The sequence below is a fragment of the Paroedura picta genome, chromosome 1 (assembly GCF_049243985.1).
Source record: "Paroedura picta isolate Pp20150507F chromosome 1, Ppicta_v3.0, whole genome shotgun sequence".
Lineage (NCBI taxonomy): Eukaryota > Metazoa > Chordata > Lepidosauria > Squamata > Gekkonidae > Paroedura > Paroedura picta.
The window spans coordinates 194,059,793-194,084,942 of NC_135369.1; the positions used below are offsets into that span (position 1 = coordinate 194,059,793).

Sequence of the window (25,150 nt, forward strand, 5' to 3'; positions counted from 1 at the left end):
GAATGAAGTCCTCAGTCACAACAGTTCTTCTCCATGCAGTAACCTGATTTGTTCTGCCTTCCCCTGCCTCTCTCCCTTCTGCACGCATCCACCTAGGACAAAACTAGGTGGCGTTTTCTGCAGAATGCATAGGATGGTGGGAGGAATGTCTTCTGCAGTTGCAGGCCTCTTCCCTTAGGGTGTTGTCATCCCATTTGACCTTAGTGACATCCTTTGCATCAGCGGTTCTCAACCACCCTAGTGCCACGACCCCTACAGCAGGGGCGGTGGAGCCGCGCAGGCACCGGCCCGTGCGCAGGCACACGTGTTGCCACCCCTCCTGTTCACCATGGTGCTTGCCTCCTCCACACCACCTCAGTGAGCTCCAAGGTGTCACGGAGGAGGCCACCACAGTGCCGCCATAACCCCCGGGGAAAGGGCCGAACGACCTCTCGAGGGGTTGTGACCCCTAGGCTGAAAACCGCTGCTTTACATGATTCCTTTTTTTAAAAGCATTGTTAAAAGGATGATTCAAGACAGCACTAGGCCAGTGTGATCCATGCCCCTACACATGTTTCGACGGAGGACATCCACAAAAAAGGAATGCATTTTTTCCTATGTTGCACAGTCACATTCAGCATTGCAGAGCACGGGGCATGACTTTCCTGCTGCTGGAAGCTGTGTTTTTTGTATAGAACTCATCCTGGGTTGGGGTACCATTTTGGCCGCAAAGCCTGCCCTTCCCATGGTCCACGGCAACAGTCCTGCAGGTCTATTGGACGTGATCACTTTGAGGGCTGACCAACCCAGGATTTAGGGTTGCCAGTCTCCTGGAGTTCTTCAGATTTCAGAGACCAGGTCCCTGGGAGAAAATGGCTGCTTTGGAGCATGGACTGAATGGCATTGTAGCCTGCCCCAAGCTCCACCCTCCCCTGGCCCCACCTCCCAAATCTCTAGGAATTTCCAAATCTGGAGCTGGCAACCCTTCCAGTGCTAGTACTCCAGAGTGTAGCATTTGATCGTACCGGTTCTCTGGGGCTTGCTTGTCATTAACACTGGTATTTTTGTTTTGTTTTTGTTATTGAAGCAACGAATGTTATCAAGGCAAGAAGAACTGAAAGAACGGGCGAGAGTCCTGCTGGAACAAGCCAGAAGAGATGCGGCTCTCAAGGCAGGCAACAGGCAGCCCTCCAGCACGACCACGGCAGGCCGCTCAAAGCCTCTGAGTGATGTAAGGAACTCGTGGGCATTGTTGAGAGGAGCCGTCTTTGACCCCTGGGGTCATTATTTGGGTAGGGCACTGAATTGCTCTTGCTGCACATGACGTCACAACACAGGCAGCATCTCTGGCGATCCTTTGTGGGCGAATGCCCCTCCGCCTGAGCACTGACGGTTCATCCCCTCCTCGCCAGAGCCGATTAGTATTTTCCTTCTGACGGAGGCCAAGGGAAGAGCGAAAGTCCATTGAAAGGCCGGCCGGTTTTAAGATATTAGCCACATGAAAGGCAAACTTATCTGTCACGTTACAGCGTTGCACCCAATGCTGCTTCTCACAGTGACCCTCCTTTTATCATCCGAATGAATTATTCTGGCGGGGCTGGAAAGCAGAGCTCAGCAAGCCCGTCCAGAGTCCAGGGGGGGAGGCAGCTGCAGTCGCCTATGGCGCCACCAGGAACCTCAATGGTGACCTGGAGGGGGACTGTAATCTCTGGAGATGAAAGCTAATTAAATTTGTATGCAATCCTTCCAAAGCAGAGGTTGCCTGTTGTGTCACATCATGTGCTGTAATTTTGCAATTCTAACCATTTGCACATGAGCCACTGTGCTTGGCCTTGTGGCCGGTGCTCATGTTGCTAACAACTGCCGTGTGGCCAAATTATTCTCACAAGCCTTTCAGTAAAATATTTGTTCATATTTGCATGTGTAAATTGCCCTGTGCCCCAATCCTATCCAGCTTTATCTTGCCACTGTTTACATAGGTGTTGTTGCAGGCACTGTTTAGATCCCTTAACTATCGTCCTTCGCTGTGAGTAGCTTTTTCCCCCTTCTGAGAAAGTATTTCCTGCTACTGGACGTGATCTTGCTGGGGATCTAGGTTTGAAAAGATACCAGTGCTTTGACCAGTTTGGTTTGCATGACAAGTATATTTATTGCAATCTCCCTTAAAAAAAAAAAAACACCATGGAAATGAGATGAGTGGTATACGATTTCCTTTCTTCTTGCAAACCTTGAATCTGAAACCTCAGAAAGAACCGTGACATTTTATGCAAATAGTGTTTGAATATTGTCTTTGCACATTAGGTTGCTCCTTGGCTTACTAAGTTGTTACAAACTACAGGGAGGAGGGACAGCAAATGATACTTAATTGGAATTTGGATTATTTTTAAAGTAAATTAAGTAAATCTTTCGACCCCAAATTTAGACCTTGGCTCACATTCGAGAGAATAATTTCAAGTGGGCCACCTTGTTGGTCTGAAGCAGCAGGACAAATTAAATGTCCAGTGGCACCTTTAAGACCAACCAAGTTTTATTCAAGGCATCAGCTTTCGTGTGAGCACACGCTTCCTCAAGTGCAATGTCATGGACACAGTGTCATGTGCGTGCGCACAAAAGCTCATACCTTGAACAGAAATTTGTTGGTGTGCATTTTTCATGAGCTGTGCCCCCGTACGTTTTATAACTACGTATCTCTGTTATGTTAAGGGCTGCATATAACTCTACCACTTGTATAGCATTGCAATGTTAGGTTGTGTTCTGAAGAAACACCTGTCAGTCTACAGAAGCCCTTCGCCCCATAAGGCTTGTTTTCCTAAGCAGTTTTGAGCATTGAGCATGGCCACTCCGAGGCTCATCCTAGACATCATGTTAGTCTTGCCCAATAACTTTTAAACAGATTATTGTAAAATATTTTATTATGTGTATTTTTATTACCCGCTTTCTCCCAAAGGCTAGAGGCAGGTTGCAACACTCAAATAAAACCCCCAGTACAATCTATTAAAAACAATATAAAACCAAGTACATACAAAACATCATAAAACCAAGATGTAGGGGGCCGGGGGAAAAAAAACTCCTCCTGACCTAAAACCCCCAAATCTTCATCCCCTAGGGCAGTGGTCCCCAACGTTTTTATCACCGGGGACCACTCAACGCCTTTTACTGAGGCCCGTGGGGGGGTAGTTTACTCCTCTACTCTCAACCCCTGCCCTAACGCTCTCTGATCGCTATGGTAATGTTTAAACATCCCTTCAAAATAAGATACAGACATGCCACAACAATCAAGTGTGTTGTAAAGGGCTGGGGGGGGGATGAAGGGCCGGGGGGGGGAGAAGGCGTCCTTCGGGGCCCACCTCCAATTAGTCCAAGGACCACATGCGGTCCGCTGCCCACAGGTTGGGGATCGCTACCCTAGGGGAGGTGCTGATTGACCTCACTACCACCGCTCCTATGGGGGGCCCTGGTCTTCCTTGCCTCCCGCCCTCATCCATAGACGTGGCGGAAGAGCTCCATTTTGGAGGCCCTGCAGAACGCAGAAAGCTCCTGCAGGATTCTTCTTTGTGTGCCGTTGTGATAGCTCTTCCAGTTTACTTTTCACTTTGAAAAGATCTTTTTATTATTTTTGTTTTTTTGTTTTTATTTTTAAACGGTGTCTTCCTGTCCACTTGGTCCATCATCAGAAAACCAGAGGTTTTTGAACGGGTTGTCAGATACTGCATTCACACTTGTGTGGTTTAGCGGAGTTCACTTGTTCGCAGGTTCATAAGAAATTAATTTGTGCCCCTCTCAGGCACACCATGATGTTCATGGCCCCGGTTAGCCCAGTCTCATCAGATATTGGAAACTTTGCCCACCAAGGAAGTTCGGGGGGGCTACAAGCAGGCAGGCAGAGACTTCAAGTCAAGTCAGAGACTTCAAGTTTTCAAGTCATGTCTTGAAAACCCCATGACTCAGTTGTGACTTGACAGCACTGTCCACTGCCAACTCAGACCCAGTTGAACCTGCTGAGCATTGAAACCAGCCCTCCAGATCAAACTGCAGCCCTCCAGATGTCCATGGACTACAATTCCCATGAGCTCATGGCCGCAGTTTGACTACCCTGATTTAAACCATTGTAGTCTAATGTTGCTGTAGTCTTCAACTGGTCCTCCTTGGATGTTCAGGCAATACAAAGAACCCGGGCACTTTAGTGAACTTGCTACATTTTGTTTGACTCCCTTCAGCTGTCCGATAGAATTACAGTTCCTAGACTTCCCCAGGATAAGTCAGACTAGGGTTTCCGGGTCTCCCCTAGCCACCGGGTAGGGTCTAGTAGTGGGGAGAGAGGAATTCTGTGTATCCTCCTCCATAGGAGCAAGGAGTATTTAATGGGATCAGTTTTGGATTCATGCCTGCACAGCTCCATCCCTTCATCTGCACAGGTCTTCCCTGGATTTCATTTTTTTGTTAAGAGTAAATAATTAAAGTCCCGACCTGGAAGGCCCAGGCTAGCGGACTCTTGTTAGACCTTAGAAGCTAAGCACGGTCAGTAATTTGGTTGAGAGACCGCCAAGGAAGTCCAGGGCTGCTGCACAGAGGCGGGCACTGGCAAACTGTCTTTGAACATCTCTTGCCTTGAAAACCCCATAAGAGGTCGCCATCCACATGTGAGGCTGCCCATCAAGGTTGGGGCCATCTAAGGCTAGCAGCAGCTCTTCAGAGTCTCAGGCAGAGGCCTCTCTTACATCACTTACTATCTCATCCTTTTAACCGGCGATGCCTGGGGTTGAACCTGGGACCTTCTATAAACCAAGTAGATGCTCGGCCACTAAGCCAGGGCCCCTCCATAAGTCAGTTGCACTTTCCACCAGCAAATAGATAAAATTAAATAGTTGTCTATTGTAAGGTAAAGGTAAAGGTATCCCCTGTGCAAGCACCGAGTCATGTCTGACCCTTGGGGTGACGCCCTCCAGCGTTTTCAGGGCAGACTCAATACGGGGTGGTTTGCCAGTGTCTTCCCCAGTCATTACCGTTTACCCCCCAGCAAGCTGGGTCCTCATTTTACCGACCTCGGAAGGATGGAAGGCTGAGTCAACCTTGAGCCGGCTGCTGGGATTGAACTCCCAGCCTCATGGGCAAAGCTTTCAGACGGCTGCCTTACCACTCTGCGCCACAAGAGGCTCTTCTAGTTGTCTATTGTACATGTGTTGATTTAGAATATTTTTTCCGAAAATTTCAATGTTTGCTTTTTGCCACTGTACGTCACGTTTAAAAAAAAAACAGGCATAGCTATTGTTCTAGAATCATAGAATCATATAGTTGGAAGGGACCTCCTGGGTCATCTAGTCCAACTCCCTGCACTATGTAAACAATTGCTTTAGGATGCTTAGGGCTGATCCTGCGTTGAGCGGGGGGTTGGACTAGATGGCCTGTATGGCCCCTTCCAACTCTAGGATTCTATGATTCTATGCAGGACACTCACAACCCTGTCACTGACAGTTGAGCCTTCACAGAATCAGCCTCTCTGTCAGATGGCGATCCAGCCTCTGTTTAAAAATTTCCAAAGTTGCAGAACCCACCACCTCCTACCACCTCCTATTACTGCCTAATTTTGTTTGATTTGTAGACACGTGACTGCATACAGGGATGCTGTAACAAAGATTCATTTTTGTTGCCCCGTGTTGAATCAAATCTCTCTTCCTTCATGATGCACTCCTAAGAATACTTTCCAAGTTCCTGGTCCCAAACTCCCTCCAGCATTATTTTACTCCATGAGTGAATCCAATTGGGAATTTGGGTGGGGATTGATTCTCCGTTCAGTGCAAAGGACCATTGGCCATGAGGCTGTAAACACCTCCTGACAATGTTTCCTTGTGTGCCAAAGACCTTTCAAAGACCTTTTCTGCACTTGTCATAATGCACTGCTGTGAATCCCATGGACAGCCAAAGTTACCAACAAGACAGTCTTAGAGAGGAGCAAACCAACGGTGTCATTAGAAGGCAAGATATTACGGCTAAAGCTCACTTCCTTTGGACACTTCATGCGATCAAACTCGTTGGAGAAATCATTAATGCTCGGCATGGTCAGTGGCAAAAGGAAACATGGTCGCCAAAGGATCCGCTGGCTCCACACGATCAAAGCCGACACAGGGATGACCATGAACCAACTGAAAGAAGCAGTCAGAGACAGAGATGAATGGAGAAAACTTTCCTATAAAATCGCTGAGGGTCGGATACGACTGAACGGATAACATCATCATAGTGGGGGGAAATATCATACTGCCCCCCACTGGGATGGCCGAGCTGTTTCAGGCATTGCTGAATGACACTGTTGCCTGGCATTGCTGTCGAAAGGACTTGGCACAGCAGACTGCAAGGGACAATATCCCTCACAAGCTGCCTGCATTTTGGGGAAAGGAAGTTATCTTCTCGTATCTCTCAAAACTTTATATTCCAACACATCCTTTTCTGTGAGTGATGCCTGCATATAAGATCCTGCTCTCCGTAAAGCAGGGGTAGTCAACCTGTGGTCCTCCAGATGTCCATGGATTTAAACACATGTAGTCCATGAACATCTGGAAGGCCACAGGTTGACGACCCCTGCCGCAAAGGATTCTGGATGGTGCTTATTGGGTGGTTCTCAAGAAATGCTGGCCATGCCTGCTGCTCCACATTATGCGCTGGGAACTTCTCTGCCCCAGCTCCCGTGCAGGAGTACAAATCCGGGCCGGATGAGGTGCACCAGGCCGAATGCTCCGCCATGTGGGTGCAGGAAGAGGTGGGACAACCTGCCATGACTAAAACTCCAGCCTGCAGCCCAGCATGAAACCCCCAGTGCATAAATGGTCATAAAGAGTGTGCTTTCTCACATAACCTGATGCCCTTCTGCAGAGACAATTCAGAGATGAAGATTACTGCTGATAGGCAAGCAGTCTTTCAGGGATTATTGGTCTTCTCACTGCGAAAACGATATACGTTTTCTGAGGACCCCAGACTTCCCTGAACAAAATTCGAAGAAAACGTGAACTAAGTGAAGAGAAGGGGCAGAAGGAAGGGCCAGATGAGTCTTTTCAATATAATGCCTGACCTGCACTTTGTCAAGGTATAAGAAAAAATTCATCCTTACATTGGACAAGTTGATATTTCCAGTTTTGATACACATCTGCAAAGGGTGGAAAATACCATCTTTGAATTTGAAAGGGCTGGGACAAGATAGCTAACAAAAAATGATCTAGCTAGACGTTCCCTTATCCACTGAGAATTGCAAGAAGTACCTAGGAGCACAAAGCGTATGTTTGGGAATAGATGTCTATTTGGAATACATTTTTCTCTTGCTCTCTCACTCAAAGGATGTGTTTCTGCTGCATCTAATTAATACTTAATAAGTACTTTGTGCTCTAGGTGTCTGTCTATTACTACATAAAGGCAGTTTGGTGTAGTGGTTAGGAGTGCCGACTTCTAATCTGGCATGCCAGGTTCGATTCTGCACTCCCCCACATGCAGCCAGCTGGGTGACCTTGGGCTCGCCACGGCACTGAGAAAACCGTTCTGACCGAGCAGTGATATCAGGGCTCTCCCAGCCTCACCCACCCCACAGGGTGTCTGTTTTGGGGAGAGGAAAGGGAAGGCGACTATAAGCCCCTTTGAGACTCCTTCGGGTAGAGAAAAGTGGCATATAAGAACCAACTCTTCTTCTTCAAATCAGAAAAGGGCTTTTTTCCCCCAGTGGCAAAGTAGGACATTTTTGAGCATACAAATTAACTTGAAGTGGAAATGATTCCTGATCGTTTTTGTGTATTGATAGAGCACTGCAGGTTTCTAGGAATAAAGTTTTCTAAGCTCTCTGTTTTTTAGATTAATATAAGCAGATTTTTTTGAGGGAAGGTGAATAAACTATTAAATGTTTTACTATTTTAAAATTCACTGTAAAACAACTCCTTATTTTCTGCGTCTGGCCAACATTTTAGTCTATGTGGTACTATCACTCCTGAAGGTATTTTTGGTGCTACTGTTGTGTTCCACACAACCAACCTTACCTCCCCCAAAATTACAAACCAGATATACAAGTCCTAAGTGGTATTTGACAAAAGGATTTTCATTGGAATTGTTTAAATATGAAGAAAGAAAGAAAGAAAGAAAGAAAGAAAGAAAGAAAGAAAGAAAGAAAGAAAGAAAGAAAGAAAGAAAGAAAGAAAGAAAGAAAGAAAGAAAGAAAGAAAGAAAGAAATTATGTGTGTGCAGGTGACACCGAAAAAGCACACTCTTGTGGCTTCCCAGTGGGGTATAATCTGTGTTTTGTGATTTAAATACATACAGAGAAGTCCTAAGAGATACACCCTTACTTAAATTACACGGCTACACTGTGGTTTGCTATACATTTTCTGGGCACAAGAAAGGCTATTTCTCCTCATCCTTGTTAAGCCATTCGAAAGAAGCCCTACCAAGTTTCTTAATTACCAGGATTCTTACGATCAGAAACTTGTTTTTTCCTCCTGAGAAATAAGGATATGAAGAGAATCAGCCTAGCCTTCGGCCAATTAAACCTTCAAGAGGTTTTGTCCCTTTCTAAATATATTGAAGGGGTGGGACTAGATGGCAACTTCGGGCCTTTGATGATAATTGGAAAACATTGATTTGGATAGTGGGAGGACTCATCTGTCATGCTGATAATTATGACCAGATGTAGAGGTAGACAGGATCACCAGATTGCCTTTAGATGACAAAAGAGGCAGTGGCCTTCTAATTGTTAAAAAAGGTTGAACGTTATTTTGGCAAGTGCTAGTAACTTTATTCACCATTGGCCGCATTTGTTTTCTCTACATGCCCCCTAAGAGCTGCCAAGTGCGGTGTAAGTTGATAAGGGTATTCACTATATTATTTAAATAATAACAAGTTTGACAGCTCTTTCTGTGGCCAGGCTGTGTCGGAGAATCCAAAGGCATACGATGAAACGATTTAAAAACTCCTGACAAGAACACTAAGCCGTGCTCATCAGATCCAGTTTCGTTCAAATAAAAGAACAAGCCGGCTGACTACTTCACATTGGCATTACACAAAAATGGGGTGGGGGGATTTCTCCCACGTTGAAGTTTTAAACAGGTTGATGGCAAGACTACACAATGAAGAGACCAAACCCACATAGGGCCGTGTGGTGCAGCCAACCCAAATAACACACCAAGCATGGTTCGTGCTTTTAAGCTCCTCAGCACCCTTTCCTCAAAAAAAGGGGGAAGCCACATTTGCCAGGTTCCCCTCCATGTCTAGTTTTGATGCCCCATCTGCCTCATAAAGGGTTCTGAAGGACTTGCACGGTGTTTTGTGCCATTGGCCTCCGTCAAAGTTACTATGTGGGTCTGGTTTCTTTTCCCGAGAGTTGTGTGAGCCAGCAAGGCTGTTCAGAGGCTGGTTTTCTTTCTTTTTGCCCCCATGCTCACTCGATGGGACCGGGCCCATGTTGCGGAGGGGGATTTCAGAGCACCAGTTTTGGCGTGTAGAGCTGCCACACATGAGGAGGAACTGGAATTTCCTTTGCCGCATTTTTAAAAAGTCACTCATGCTCTATAATTAAAGAGCTGTGTCCTCTTTAGAAATACCAAGGGATCAAAAAAATAAATATTCTTAACTAGCCCTCTGTAGTTGGTGTGGTGTTGAGGTCCATTTTAGAATGAAAGCAGAGTGTTAATTTTACAGCTTGTTTTTTAACTGGCTAAGGATGTGTCCTAAATGTTGTCGTTTGTAAATCGGAAGATATATTGTAATTTAAATTAATCTGTTGCCTGACTTGTGACGTTGTAGTACCACCACCAACAACAACAAAAAACCCCAAAGGCTCAGTCAACGATTTCACCGGGTTGCCAGGCTGAGCAGAGAAGCACGGCTCCGTTCAAGAACTTGACTGTTTCCTGGTCTCCTAGTTGTTAAGACCAGCCGTGAAGTGATCTCGGTTTCAGAGAGATGGCTTCTGCACGAAGCCGACCCTTTTTTCTTTTCTTTTTCAGCACCGGGGATGCCCTTTTCCCTACTGCTGCTAATGACCATAAATATTTTTGCGTGGCTGTTTTTCCATTCATCCCAGGATGATATCGGCATTCCTTAGAGCGGCCCGTTCTGTTATTTCTCAGCATGCGCGAGGGTAGAGTTAAAATCTTTATTCATTTCATTTTAAAATGTTCCTTTTGTTCTCCTTATCGTGTTTCTGGCTTTCCCAAGGATATGTGCCTTGAACGGGGGTGGGGCTGGAGGGGGAATCACATGTGCATTACTAATTGTGTGCCATTGTATTTACAGTTCCTAGTGGGGGCACTGTGAAGCCACTAATTCTCCTTGCTTCACTTGATGTAAAATAATCTGAGCTTCTTTGATAGCACTGAAACAGTATTAATTGTTTTGTACATTTCTTGGTCACTCTTCTTGGGTGGTCCTCATAATCTATTAGAACTTTCAGCCAGATTTTTGTAATGTCATGCCTCCAGCGGCGATTAAATTGGTAATTAATGAACAGTCTTTGGCAATGTAAACCACATCCCGTTAATTTTCCTCTCCTCTTCCTCCGCGCCCCCTCCCCGACCCGGATTTTTTTTAGAAGTTGCCGTCTCTGTCAGAAAGCATTGCGCCACCTGGCTTCAGCCCCTTGGCTGCAAACCTCAGCGCCTGGATTTTTGCAGCCCTTAGTAGACCCAAGCAGTAATTTCACAGTATTTTGGTCAGGGTAATTATAGTACCAAGCACTAAGTAGAGTTGAGAATTTCACACAAGAAGTCCAGAAATACCAGGTGAGCTTCCTTGTGTTCACTGGGTCGTTATGATTAGTTTAATTGGGCTTTGTTTGATTTTAGCCGCAGGGATTCTTTGTGCCACTGCCGTGCAGTGACTTTCCACTTTAGAGTTTCTGACAGGAACCAGGGCAAAAATGAACCCTTTGAAGTGGGACTCTTCAAAACATCAACTTTGAAAAAAAATGTGGAGGGAGAGGGAAGAAGGAAGGTCTTAATGTCAATAGCTGAACAGGGCAGTCCTCCATAAAGTACTTTTGATGTGTTAGGAATATTGAAAGTGTGATGTTAATGATGGGCTTTTTATATATGGTTGCTCAACAGTCCATTGTTGAGAGAATCAAGTAATAGAATTTCCTAGACCTGGATCTTCAAGATTTTCATCTGTCTTTTTTCCCTTTTGGGAAAAATGTAGTGGAATTCTACTATTTTCAGTATATGGAGAGCCTTCAATGTCTTCTGTTATACAGCATGTTTACTAGCACCTCTCTTTTCAGGAAAGACTATCTATCTATCTATCTATCTATCTATCTATCTATCTATCTATCTATCTATCTATCTATCTATCTATCATCACATTTATTGGCCACCTTTTTCCCTTGCAAAACTCAATGCCACTTACAAAAAGTTAATTTAAAAAACACCATAAAAGCGGCGATTACAAAACCCATCAAATCCCAATTTACAAATTGTCAATACTGGGAGGCCAAATCCATCAAACGCAGTTCCTTGAGAAAACCGTCTTCACCCGCCTCCTTTGATATAGTTACAACTTGCTTAACATAAATCTAAAGTTGGCTCTAGCACATTTTGACCCTTTTTTTAATCCTCAAAAAGAATTTTTTTTTTTTGCATAACTAATCTTGACGTCAGAATGCTACGAAGCCTCTTATGCGGGGGGGGGGGGGAATTCCCTATGGATGCTTGCAGGTTGCTCCCGACCAACTTCATGCCTCCCGTGTTTTAAAGGCATGCAGGAAAGATATTCCCCCTCCTGTGGCTGACCAGGGGTCCCCTTGGCTTCAGCAGCAGTTCAAAGGAGTCACTGGCCTGCCGGGTTTCGGCATGAAAAGGGTGTCCTCCCTGGTCACTTGTTCTTGGAAGCCTTAATGAAACCAAATAGTTTGCGGCGAGTTCGGGCCTAACCATCAGGGTGTTTCACGGGGCCTTGTCAGTTGATGTTCATGAATTGACTTGAGCGGAGATCAAAGTGTTTCTCAAAATGGAGACTCTGTGAGAGAGACAGCTCCTTCAATTGCTCCACGAGAACTAATCAAGCCATCAGTTCTTTATGCACTCTACGTGCCTTTAGAATTTAATACCCGACGGTTTGTCAGGACAAATTGAAATTTTTTTTCTAGCTTTGTGTTTACCACCTCCACAGCCCAACTTCAAATAAAATCAGCAATGATGTGCAAGGCTTTTATGCCCCCTCCTCCCAGTATGTTTGTCTGTATTCATATGGATAAAAATGTATACTGGTATGTAGTATAAATACATATCTGCTTAGCACTGTGATGGGATCTGGGGAAAGAACAACATTAAAGAAGAGAACTGGTGGCTGCTAGAAATATCAGTGCTTGTGAAAGATCCAGGTTTCAGGTATGAGAGAAACAAATCCCAGAAATAGTTTAGCCCTTTTATTATTTTGATGGTTAATGAACTTTCCCAAATAAAGAGTTTTTCCAAGGATCACCTCCAACAGAGTTAGGGGGAGGGGAACTTTCCTAGGTCCTTTTTCCTTTTAAATTGATATTATTGGAGGGGGGGGAGAAGAAGAAGTAGGAAGGTTTTTCTATTTCAGAAGCAATTTTTAAAGGATTTAGGCTTATTTAGCCCGAAGGTGCTTGCACTAATGAGAGCACTTAAGTTACGTTGAAGCGTTGATTAGGCAGCTCATCTATCAATTGAAGCATGGCAGCTTTTTTTTTTTTTGTATTTTTGGTATGCTATAGACATTGTAAATGAATATACCTCTTTTTATCGCTTTCTGGTGCCCTGCTTCCTCCCGAAATTATCCACTGTCTTCTCAGAGCCAGTCGCAATGTGGATCACCAGGTTCAAATTGCAGGAGATTTATTGTTTTCCTTCTCTGTTGTTGAGGAAAGACGATACCAGAGGTGTGGTGTGAATTTTTCTTTCTTTCTTTTTTTTTAGGGATTTGCACGGGTGTTAATTGAGATGCCCTCTCCCGTATTATTCCAAACCTGCTTGTTTGTTTATTGATCCCAAAGCGTGTGTTTTGGGCAAACGGAGCCTAAATGTTTCTATGAACGTTGGAGTTAAACCCCGCACCCCATCCCAGTCTGTTTTTGATGGCGTACGGAAATATAGAACCTTAATTATTTCCCGACCTATTTGTGGGGTGGGGGGAGCAAATGGCTCATTGTAACTTTTCTTTTTTGACATTTCTAATGTTTTTTTTAAAAAGAAGAAATCTGAAAATGTTGCCAGCAGCCTGTGCTAGGAGCAGCCTGGAATAACAGTTTCTGAAAGCTTTCTGAACTATTTGACAAGATTTCCTGGTAGCAAGGCCATATGCTGTAGCCTCTAAGCTATTCCTTCCTATCAGTTTCATTATCACCTGCCTCTGAGTCTCCAATATCATCGGTAAGCACATGCAGAATCATAATTATGCCATGTACAAGTTCTTTGATAACATGTACAGTTTTCTTCTTAATTCTTTATCAAATGCATTGATCGTGGCATGTGTGCATTGATCCAGGGCCGCCATCTGGCTGTGTGTGATAAGCACAGAGGCATCTTTGCATTTCCACTGTCATTCATGGCGCTACAATTTGGCTGCAGGGGAGTAGAGGCTGGGATTAGCCCTGTTCTGCTACTTACTTGCATTTTAAGTTGACACCTCTACAGCGGCTCAGGCCACATTACAAACTGAAACACATACGCACGACTTAGTGATGTGACACTTCTCAATAAGCTTACTCCACTAGCTACTCAACAATCTGTAATTGGATTTGTAGGAATAACAGCAAAAGATTTCCTAAGAATTGCTAGGGACAGAAGGTGAAGTTTTCTCATTATTGGCAAAAGGCTAGGTATAGATCCTAGGCGATTGGTATTTTCCATTAAAAACACACTACCAGCAGTTTGGCAGGGTTTAAAAAACACACACACACACAAATACGCACAAAAAGAAACTGTGAGACCCACATAGCCTGTACTTTGTCCTTTACATTTTGATTGCATGTAAGTAGATGGGGCGTTCTTCTCCTCTCAATAAAACGGGGAGGGGGAAGGGGGGAAAGGGCAACTTTCCCAAACACATCCTGAAGTTCTCTGTGTATTATTGGGATTTGAGAAGAGGAGGAGGAGGAAGGGCACGAGCAGATAAGCGAGAAACATTCCTCGGGAAAGAAAAGAATTCTCCCTAAGAACTGGGGAGAGGAACTGAAATCCGGAAATTGTGAGAGAGGCTGCCCAGATCGGCAGTGCAAAGGGAGGCTCGTAAAGCTGTGGAATGATTGTGGGACAAGGTTGTTTTGTAACATTGGTCCTACCTTCTCACCTTTTCCACCCCCAAAATCACTTTGGCAAGAGTGCAAACCCCTTAAGTTGAGAGCGACAACTTTTGACTCCTCAAAGGAGTAGGCAGCTTCTAAAGAACTCCTTTGCATCAATTCCAATGAGTAGCTGTGTTGGTCTGAAGGAGCACAATAAAATCAAAATCCAGTAGCACCTTTAAGACCAACAAAGATTTATTCAAGCTGGGAGCTTTTGAGTGCAAGCACTCATAGTCTGACGAAGAGTGCTTGCACTCGAAAGCTCACGCCTTGAATAAATCTTTGTTGGTCTTAAAGGTGCCACTGGACGCTGATTCCTTTGCATCAAGAATGACTTTTAGACAAGAGGGAGGGAGAATTATTTCTGGAATGCATTTCAGCATAGGGGTTCCCCCTTTTTCCTATATAGGTTTTAGATTATAAAATATATATGATCAGGGGACCGTGTTGATTCTGTACCTTGTAGGGTTCTAAGCACATAGCAGACACTGAGTCACTGTAATACAGACTTGAATGCCAGCATAATCACCTTATAATGATGATGGGTTTATAATGCTTATCCAATTCTTTTGCCCATGTATTCAACTTCGTGGGCAATTATTCCTGTATGGGCCGAAACCTGTAGAGGCGGGGGGAGGGGAGGAGGGAGAGAACACACACACCTGAAGATAAAGTTCAGGATTTTACGTTTCCCTTTTTGTTTGGTCTCCTCTGAGAAGGATTGTTACGGGTTGATCGCTCCCCCTGAACAGAAGAGAGCGAAAGTGGCAGACCATGTGTCCCCCCCCCCCAAGAAAAAGCCTTTTCCACGTCTGTCCTTACAAACAGCAGATGCCACCGCTGTGACTGTGGAAGACAGAGAGAGCCGTAGCGTGCAGTAAGAAGAGACGGCAGCCCCCAACGGGTTAAGTGGGTTGAATCATATTTGTGTGAATAGATCTCCGGGGCTGTTTTGCAGAACGCCCCAGCACCAATATCTCCGGTTCACTTTGACGTTACGGGGGCGAGGGGGGGATGGAGGGGCAGTGGCGAGTTTCTTTACTTTAAATACTTGAACTGCTAGACCTTTACTTCCCCCCCCCTTCCTCGAGAAAGATGTATTTGTACCAGATTAGAAAAGCTAAACTGTTTCTTTACATTGAATAAGTCAGCCTGTCATGACGAATCTATCTCCTTCCGCATGAGCAGGTGCCAGTTCGGCTTGCTCCTTTTTAGGCTCACACTGGGTCTTAAGCTGGATCTCGGTGCATGACTGGCAGCGTATTTGTTGGGCCAGATCTAAGGAGCCAGGGAGCGTTCAGCTCCTTCTTTGCCCACAAAAGAGCAGCCAGACAACCAGCAAGAGGCCTGGGATGTAACACAAGGTGATGCTTACTTAGTCAGCTGTTCTTTCCCCCACCCCCCACCCACCCCTTATAGGTCTTTTTAAAGTAAACTAAGAACTTATCACTTTTGGAATGAAAAGAGGAATTAAATTATCACATGGGCCATCTTTCCCAGAACAGCATTATTCTCTCTGCCAGTAATACTGTGCCAAATCAAAAAGTAAGATTTCTCAAAAAATACTCTTTTTCTGACTTGGTTGGGTATTAATTTTTTTTTTTACTTGCAGGCGCAACGTGAACAGATTCTAGCTCATTAGTTCAAGGCATCTAGCTGTTTAAAAAATAAAGTTTTTAAAAGTTGCTCCATCCCACTTTTATTTTTTTTAATTGTTCTGTAAAGCCCATTAGACAAACAATGGTGCGGAGTGTGTGCTAGTGAATTAACATCATAATAAGACTCTCCCTGTTCCTTAAGAATACAAACATATTTTCTGATCATAAAACTGATATAGTGACATGCATGTTTATCCTATTATCAGCTGTGAACGCAGAAAAAGTGTTCCTATTTCTCCCTGGATGGGCTGCCTCTTGCTTAGACCTGTTTCTACATATTAAAAGCCCCAACAGTCCCCTCCTTTGTTCCAAGAATTTGGCAGCTGAGATTTTGCTCGCTCTACCTGCGTATTTTTATGAGTGATCCGGAAGCTCAGTGCTGCGTCTGAAAACAAAAGTGCCAAGTCCCTCGAGTGATCAAAGATTTAATCTGACCAGATGGGACAAACTTGAGAAAGATTTTTGACTTTCTACTCTGTTTTGCAACCCATGATGCTCTCCCCCCCCCCCCCCCCAGCCTCACATTCTGGGCTGGAGAAGGCAGAGAGAGAGAGAGAGAGAGAGAGAGAGAGATCAGGCCATCCCCAGAGAATTGAGCAGGTGTGTCCGTTGGCAAGCATGGCTAGTTATATTATCGTCAAATGTGAGGAAAGTTTGCAGAGAACTTCTAAACACTTTTAATATTTCAGCCCAAATCATGTTTATGAAAACAAGAGCTGACCTCCAGCTTGCAGATTTTTTTAAAAAGAAAAATAATCAGCATGCCCAAGCTTTAAAGATCTTGCCATTTTTTTCCTTTTCATTTTTTCTTCTCCTCCTTTGTTCTGTAGCATGTGAATAGGTACCTTTTGGTAATCCTTGCCTCTGGACAAGCACAGAATTCTTTCTCCTTCTAAATGGCTAATAACAGAGCCGTTCTTCCTGTCTGACGATGAAAAGGGGTGGCAGTCAAGTTCTTTTTCTTAGTAGGATTATGTAATTGGGGCATGTCATGGACAATTTTGAGAGTTAGCGCTCCCTGTTCAACGCTTTCCATGTTATACAGAGCTATATTTTAATGTTCATGTTAACACGCTAATGCTGCTGATGGAAGACGCTTTCAGCTTTGTACCCCGAAGGATGGGAGAGAATTTTCTAATATTAACATTAAGTAAATGTCAATAAATAGTAAGTAAGGATGTATAAACTTGTGTGAAACTCACACAAAAATTATGAAAAAGCAATGTGCAGTCTCATGGGCGGGGTGGGGGGAATAAAGTATTTGTGGAGTAGCGAAATGTTGCTGTAGCGGGGTTGTGTGTGTGTTTTTCGGCCTTCCTACGGGCCGCATTCCTCCATTATTACACGGGAAGGTCAATAATCTCAGCAACCGCCCTGACAATTTCTCACATTCTAATTCACCTTCACAAATCCACCGCCCCCTTTTTTTGGCCACAGTTCGTGTCAGTCAGTGCAGTGGCGGCCACTACAAAAAGGACCCCCTAATGGCAGCCATCTTTATTTGCTTCTTAAGATCCAAAGGCTGCTGAAAGAACAATTGGATAAAGTTGAGGATTGGAAGGGCTTGATTTTCTTGTTCCTGTGAAATGAAACTTTTGTTCTTTTTTCCCCTCCTCGTTCTTTCCTGCTCCTTAGAACCAGAAATCTGTTAGGGGGGCTATAGCTGTGTCAAAGCCGTTGGGATGCCAGTGCTGATCGCTTTAATTACTAAGGCTAAGGAGGATAAAATTAAAAGTAACACCATTGAAGCAGTGGAAGAAAGCTCGCCTAGATGTCGGTGAACTGTGAAATATAAAAATTGCATACAAATACTTTTCCCTATAAGAGGGGGGAAAAACAAGGAATTACATTATTTGTTCCTTGCAGAGTTTCTCCCTTTAAGAGAGAAGTTTTATTAGTCAGGCATCCACATGGCAGGTGTTCAGGCCAGTGCAAAATGCAAAAGGAGGAAAAAAGTCAACGTTTTGGTACATCTTGGAAATACAGCAAAGAGTTTATCTGTTAATTTTTTCCAGATAGGAAAGTCATACACGGGCTTCAGGGAGGGGTGCCTAAAACCATGAGTTGAAGACCTGCTACTAGACAGGCTCAAAATTAAATTTCAGGAAGTCCCATTTCCAAGTTAGTGTTTTATATACTTCAATAGCAATTGACTGGAGCAGCCCTGCATGGGATTGCACTGCTAATTTATGTCATATAAAAAATATTTGTTCCTTTTCCACGTTGCAAGATTTTTCTTTAGGAAGTGTAACAGGGCTTTCCCTTTCAAATTGTAAACAAAAGAGACTTATACATTTTATTTATTTATTTGTTAATTATTGTATTTATAGACTTTCATTCTCAGCCCAGCCGGCTCATGGCAGTTTACATAAAAACAGATAGAAACCCCAACACAATCAGAACTGGCGGCAGCAATCAGCAATCAGCATCCTCCATGCCATCCCTCAACCCTTCCAACAACCGTTGCCATTGCCCTGGTAGATGTCCACCGGTGAGGTTTGGCCTAGAGCAGGGGTAGTCAAACTGCGGCCCTCCAGATGTCCATGGACTACAATTCCCACGAGCCCCTGCCAGCGAATGCCAGCGACCTCGGAAGGATGGAAGGCTGAGTCAATCCTGAGCCGGCTGCTGGGATCGAACTCCCAGCCTCATGGGCAGAGCTTCAGACTGCATGTCGGCTGCCTTACCACTGTGCCACAAGAGGCTCAAATATCAGTTTTGCTCAGGAATAGGAATGTGAAGTCTACAAGGAGTTCATCAGATATGTCTGCCATATTAAGACGTCCCTTTATAACATTGTTGCATGGGGAAGTTTTAGGGTCATCACAATGGTAAAGAGGCTGCCTGATCTAGTGATTTGGAAACATAAGAGATTTCCTTGCAATTAAATGTCATCCTATCTGCCAACCTTAAGTCTATATCACTTCGAATTAAGTAGACCTTCTGCCATATAAAAGTGTGCGGTTTTGGGGTTCTTTGATAGAAGTTTTAAAACGTTGTTTCGAACTGAGCTCCAGGTCGTAACATATATTTCCAGATATTAATGATTGCCGTAAAACAGGTCTCTACATCAATTGCGTGGCTTTAAATGGCGCTGAATCCTTCGTAGCTGACAACAGAGGCAAACACTTTGCGGGTTTTAATCTACGGAGTGCCTTAACAAATAGATATATATTTGATGGGACCGTTCTTCAGCGTGCCTTTGGGGGGTGAGAAAGTAAACAAATCTAATATGCAGCCCTGCTGGAAAGCTCCCAGGCCCAGGCAAAATTGTCTCTCTAGTGTTAGGACATTAGTCGGAAAGTAAATCGAGGCAATCTGATAGGGAAGCAGAATTCTGTCAGTCAGGCTCAAGGTACTGTGCTGTGTCCATATACTTTGTTTACTGTAGGATTTTATGAGTTGTAACCTGCCCATGCAAGCTGTTAATGAGGCTAAATCTCGCTGCTTGAGGATTGAATTACAGCACACCTCTGGGCTAATGGTTATAAACAGAAAGGAAGTCCCATTAGGGCTGCATTCTGAGGCGTTCATTTGCATTTTTCCTATTGTGCCCGGGACAATGAGGAGTAAATAGCTACAAACAAACAATTTACATGGAAATAGGCAAAATGTACCTAATTAGTATTTTGGGCTTGTTTTATTAATGATTGCTTGTGCTTATAGGAAATAGGACTCTTCAGCAAGCAGTTCCAGGTGCGGGTAATTTGGCATCTCTCTGTTCTTTGTGAGAAAATTAACTCCCAAGCACTCTTTGTGCAGCCCAAAACAAGATGTGTTCCATGTAGTTAAGGTCATTTGCAGATATTTTAGGATGGAACCAAAACTATCATTTCTGTGCACGATTCACACATTCTCCTACTGCTCTTTGGCTGCTTCTTGTAAGCAGTAAGACTTCTCTGGTTGCTCTCCCCTGACTTTACATGGCCTGCCCATGGCTTCTTTAAATTGGAGCGTGAACATCTCTCTTGTTGTAGCCCCAAAATAGCAGTGCAGCTGTCCTCTTGGCCCATTCCATTTGCCTTTCTGTTTATGGGAGTAATTGGGAAGCCTTTGGTTGCTTGGAGGAAACAAAGAGTGGAGCAACAGCTAAGAAGGAACCATAGGGACATTCTGCCCTCTGAAATCACAACAGAGATGCCTGGTCACAGACATTCTACCCAAAATGCTCGGAAGGTTTGGAACAAGTCTTTCCTCCTAGGGATGCCAGCCTCATCTGCAGACTAAAGAGATCAGTTCCTCAGGAGGAAATGGATGTCTTGGAGGGTGGACTCTGAAGGTCCCTGTCCTCCCCAGGCTCCTCCCCCAAATCCATCCCCCACCAGTAGCCAGGGCGGACATGGCAACCGTAGTGCCTTCATTGTCTGTCTCCCTTTCTAAAGATAGCTTGGTAAGGTTGCCAGCTTCAAATTGGGAAATTCCTGGAGATCTGAGGGTGGATCCTGGGTAGAAACTTCAGCAGGGTACAATGCCATAGGCTCCCCACTCCAAGGCAGCTCTTTTCTCCAGGGAAACTGACCTCTTGAGTCTGAAGATTTGTTTGTTTGTTTGTTTGTTTATTCTACCCTTCCCTACGGCTCGGGGCGGTTTACATAAAACATTTTGGGACATTTACATAGAACAATATCAATAGAACAATATAAGAATATAACAACAATAACATACCAACTAGAACAGTATTCCAACAACAATAACTTTGACTCCCTTGGTAAGTTCAACCTCTCAGGCCGGGGCGGGGGACCTGTAGATGTTATGAGTCAGTCAGCTTCAAGCAAATGCCTGGTGGAAGAGCTCCTTTTTGCAGGCCCTGCGGAATTGTGGAAGTTCCAGAAGGGCCCTGATCTCTTCAGGGAGCTCATTCCGCCAGGTGGGGGCCAGGACTGAAAAGGCCCTGGCCCTTGTTGAGGTCCGAAGTGCCTCTTTGGGGCCAGGGGTCTGCAGCCAGTTGGAAGTGGCGGAGCGTAGAGCTCTTCTGGGGGTATAAATCATTTGAAATGTCAGGGTATTTCCAGGTCCCAAGTAGCGGTTGGCAGCCTTAGAGCTTGCCCAGCTGTGTCAGCATAACAAAACCTTTGGTAGCGTCAGAAGACTTCAGCGTGCTTTGCTTGTGCGGTGGTGACATCAAACACAATGTATTACGAATCCTCGAAAGGCCCTAACTGCTAAGCTACTTCAAAGCAAGGGGCTTGGTTGGGCATTGTTGAAAGTCTGCGTGCATTTGGCCTATCAGACTGCCATTGCCCCACACCTAATAATATCCAAAAATTACCAAAGGTTGGTGAGGCAGGACTCCCCTCAGGAAGGCCACACTATGATTCCTCAGTAGGGTTGTACTGCATGCTTAATAATTCTCAGTTACTTTAAAAAACCAAAAAAAAAGGGGGGGGGGGAGAACTAGGACTGCAGCCATAAAAACCCAACTGGCAACAGTTAGAACCTACAAAGGTTGAATGTATTGTTCTTAAAACATTACTTTTATTGTGCACAATTTTTAAAACCAGCTATAGGAATTAAAAACATATATCCAGCCTATAGGCAATTGCCAACCAGCAAGCTAAATGTCCTGTAATTTCATGACCTTCTCTCTCCAGTGTTGCCTTAAAACCAACATAACTAGGTATTTAAGAATCCATGTATTTCAGTGTATCTGTCATTGAATAAAATATATAGGTACAGTTCTCACAAAAAGTCAAAACAATGGAAACATCGTGTCTGGACTGTACTATTTCAGGCTGCAGAGAGGGACCACATGATGGAACGTCCCGTTCATCTCACTTTCCCCAGTTTCGACATATAGAAAACGAGATAATATAGACCAGGGTTCTGGGGAGCCCTGGGTTTGCACGCTGACATCACTAGACCTCACTGGAGCCCTGTTCCCCTGTTGCTTTATAAGGCTAGGCTCTTTCTCCACGGTGGAAAAGGTCAGAGATCGATTGGCCGCCTCTTGCACCTTCCTTCCACGCCCACCTCTCTGAAGGGGCCTGGCACCACTTCCGGGGTTCCTTGAAGCCTGAAAATGTTTTCAAGTGTTCCTCCGCAGTCCAAAGGTTGAAAAGGGCTGATACAGACTATCATTATTTTTACTGTTATCTAATTTCCTAGCTAAAGGAAAGCATACAGTTACATGAAGTGGTGCCACTCAATCAAACGGTACTGTCAAAGTCAAAAATATATGGTCAAAGAGCAGCGAGTCATAAAATCCAGAGATCATAAGTTTAAGTTATAGTGTTAGATATAGCAACCTGTGGTTAAAAGAATAAAATCATAAAGTAAGTATAATATTATATAACTAGTAATCAAGCCCGCTGTATGTAAAATACAGCGGGCGCTAGGAATGGGAGCCCCCGGGAGTCGCGCTCTGCGCAACTGCCGGGGGCTCCCTTGGGGGCTGCCAGGGGCTCCCTCTCGCCGCGTCAGGCCGCGGGCAAAGGAGCAATTGCTCCAGCGGGGACTCGGAGGGACCAATCGGCAGGCGCTTTGTGCCTGCCGATTGGTCCCTCCAGTAGTCTGTCCAGAGGAAGGGGCCAATCGCACCCTTCCTCATCACGGACACATCCCACCTCCCAAGCCCTTATCCTTTTATTTAGTCCGTGGCACCCGCGGCGCCACGGGCTGTGTTAAGATTCTTACATTCGCCCTGAAGTCAGTATCAGTTGGCAGGTTTTACAGGCTGTGGCAAGCACCTTCACTACCAGCACTGTGCATTTTGGGTCTCTGTCTTCCAGTAACCGCCTGGTATTTCCCAAGTTTGAGAGATGATTATCCAACGAAGGGGTAATTATCTTATTGCAAGCCTCAGAATATAACCATCAGCAAAGGAGGACGCAGTCCACACTTTCAGCCTCCCCAGATCCACAAGGTCAATCAAATGTTCCTCTTTACCACTCTGTCCTTTGTGTGAAAACTAGATCTTATTTGCTAGTAAGTGTGTATTAGTCTTGTTGGTTTAAAGTTAGATTCAAGATCTCATAACCTTATGGGAGATCGTCATGAAATGAAATGAAATAACAGAGCTTGGATGTCAGAGGGGGCACCATATTAGTGTGTGGCACCCAAATAAAAATCTAGTGGCCCCTGACAAAGTTTATTCCAGAATAAGCTGACTCAATAAAGTTTAGACTGAAATAAACTTTGTTTGTCTTCAAGATGACACTGGACTTTCAGTTTATGGCTTCCCGGGGGGGGGGGGGGGGCATAAGTCAGGAAACGGCTCTTTCTGGGGAACTGTTACCATCTTGGAATATAGCTGCCAATTAGTGCTAACTTACTAGGGTAAGATGGTTGTCTCCATGAGTCCCAATCATTTTCCTGTGTTGTACCGCACATTTTAGTCCTTATTGGCAATGGAAATGTGATAAGATCCCGTTTGTCTCCTGAGAGCACAGCAAAGCTGTTCCAGGATGGCCATTGATATGAACTTCCCATATCATTCTGCCAAATGTTCGAGATCATTTTTACCACGCATTAGAGCAGCAGCATGAGAAAATGCTTGGCAAAATAGTTTCTTACATCTAACTGCAGCTCTCTGAGAAATGGCATCTGTTTATTCCACTTCAAGAAGAACATCAACATTTGCACATTTCCGTGTCAACTGCAGCAGCCTCTGTGGTTCATTTTCTAATTCCATCTTTCCTGCATGGAGGACAAAAATGGTTTCTAGCCCAGGAGTATTAGCCAGTTCCTTGTGGTTTAACGTCAGAGGTAGGCTCTTTGGAACACTCTCTTTATTACAGACAGGTAGTGTGCGCACTAATGGTGCAAACCTAAGCACACTTCCTGGGAGTAAGCTCCATAGAGCAGATCTGAGAAGACCTGCTAAAGGTCATTTTTTTGTTTTTGTGTTCAGTAGCTATTCCAAAAGAAAACCATTTTAAAATTAGAAAGTGTCTTAGAAAGGATAGGGTTTTTTTTCTTTGCTTAAATCAGTAGATTTTTTTTTCAAATCAGTGTGGTATATTTCCATTTTGCATCAGAATGACCCTTCAAGTCAGTGAACCTCCGGCACTGTGCAATGAGTATAATTCTTTCCATTTGTAATGTGTCTTTCTACATCATCTCCCCCCCCCCCCGCCTGCATTAGTACATAGCTATTCACTCGGAATATATATATTTTAAAACAGTTTAATACAATAATTATTGGGGGGGGGGGGAGACCGTGTTCTGGATGACAGCAGAGAGTGTGTTGTTGACACCCTGCTGATATGGAGCTTCCTATTTATAACGTGGGCCAAGCACCAGGCTGTAAACCAGTTACTATCATGATGATCAGATTGAGAATGAAATTGCATTTCTGTCAATTACTGAGTTGGCAACTGTTCAATATATCTTAGCAGCAAGATGAAGAGCGGCGTCGGCAGCTGAGAGAGAGAGCTCGTCAGCTAATAGCAGAAGCTCGATCTGGAGTGAAGATGTCAGAACTTCCTAGCTACAGTGAAATGGCTGCAGAAAAGTTGAAAGAAAGGTCAAAGGCATCTGGAGGTGAGTTAAGGAACTGGTATCTTATTCCTATGGCAACCCAGAAGCCCAGGGAAGACTTTCTTTGGAAGTTGCTTTTATTCAGACTTCAAAATGGTCTTCCAGGTCATTTTTGTTGACCAAGACCGCTCCTCTGTAGATATATGCAATACCTCTTAATTTCACAGAGTCATAAAAGTGATTTTCCTTACAACTTGAATACAACTGTGAATCTATATGTTAGTTATATCTTGAACTATTTGCCTTTGCATGGAACCAGGGGAATCCGAGCTGTTTAAGAACTACGTGTTCAGGCCGGCAGGAATCACACACTTGTTGGCTATGTAGCCCATTTTGTTTGCAAGGGCAATTGTGCCTTCCCTGGGCAAAGCTGGCTCTTCAGAGGGCTGGTTTTTTTCAAGCCATGGTCTGTGCAGCAGAACCAACCAGCTCAGTAGGTAATAAATAAAATAAATATAATCATACAATCATACTGTTGGAAGGAGCCACCAGAGTCATCTAGTCCAACCCGCTGCAGAATGCAGGAAATTCTCAACTACCTGCCCACCCACAGAGACCCCAGATAATGCCCCCCCCCCCGCAAAAAAAATACCAGAATCCCTGGCCTGGAAGAAATTAACCTCCTGAAGTGGCAATCGCCATTTTCCTGGGCATACAAGAAAGGGCCACAAGAGCCAAGCACTGACACAATTTTTAAACAGAGGCTGAAGAGCCATCTGACAGAGAGGCTGATTCTGTGAAGGTTCAAGGGGGGGTGGCAGGTTAC

At 44.5% G+C, this 25,150-nt stretch overlaps 1 protein-coding gene across 7 annotated transcripts in view; it reads left to right on the forward strand.

Moving 5' to 3' along the window:
- EHBP1 (EH domain binding protein 1) overlaps positions 1–25,150 on the forward strand; it is a 383,927-nt gene that overhangs the window by 259,124 nt on the left and 99,653 nt on the right. For 5 of the 7 annotated variants that reach the window (XM_077315418.1, XM_077315449.1, XM_077315441.1 and 2 more), the window contains 2 exons: positions 1,067–1,210; positions 24,240–24,387. In XM_077315418.1, coding sequence (XP_077171533.1) covers positions 1,067–1,210; positions 24,240–24,387 — 292 coding nt within the window. The remainder of the gene's footprint in view (positions 1–1,066; positions 1,211–24,239; positions 24,388–25,150) is intronic. The other 2 variants (XM_077315434.1, XM_077315464.1) reach the window with 1 other exon arrangement.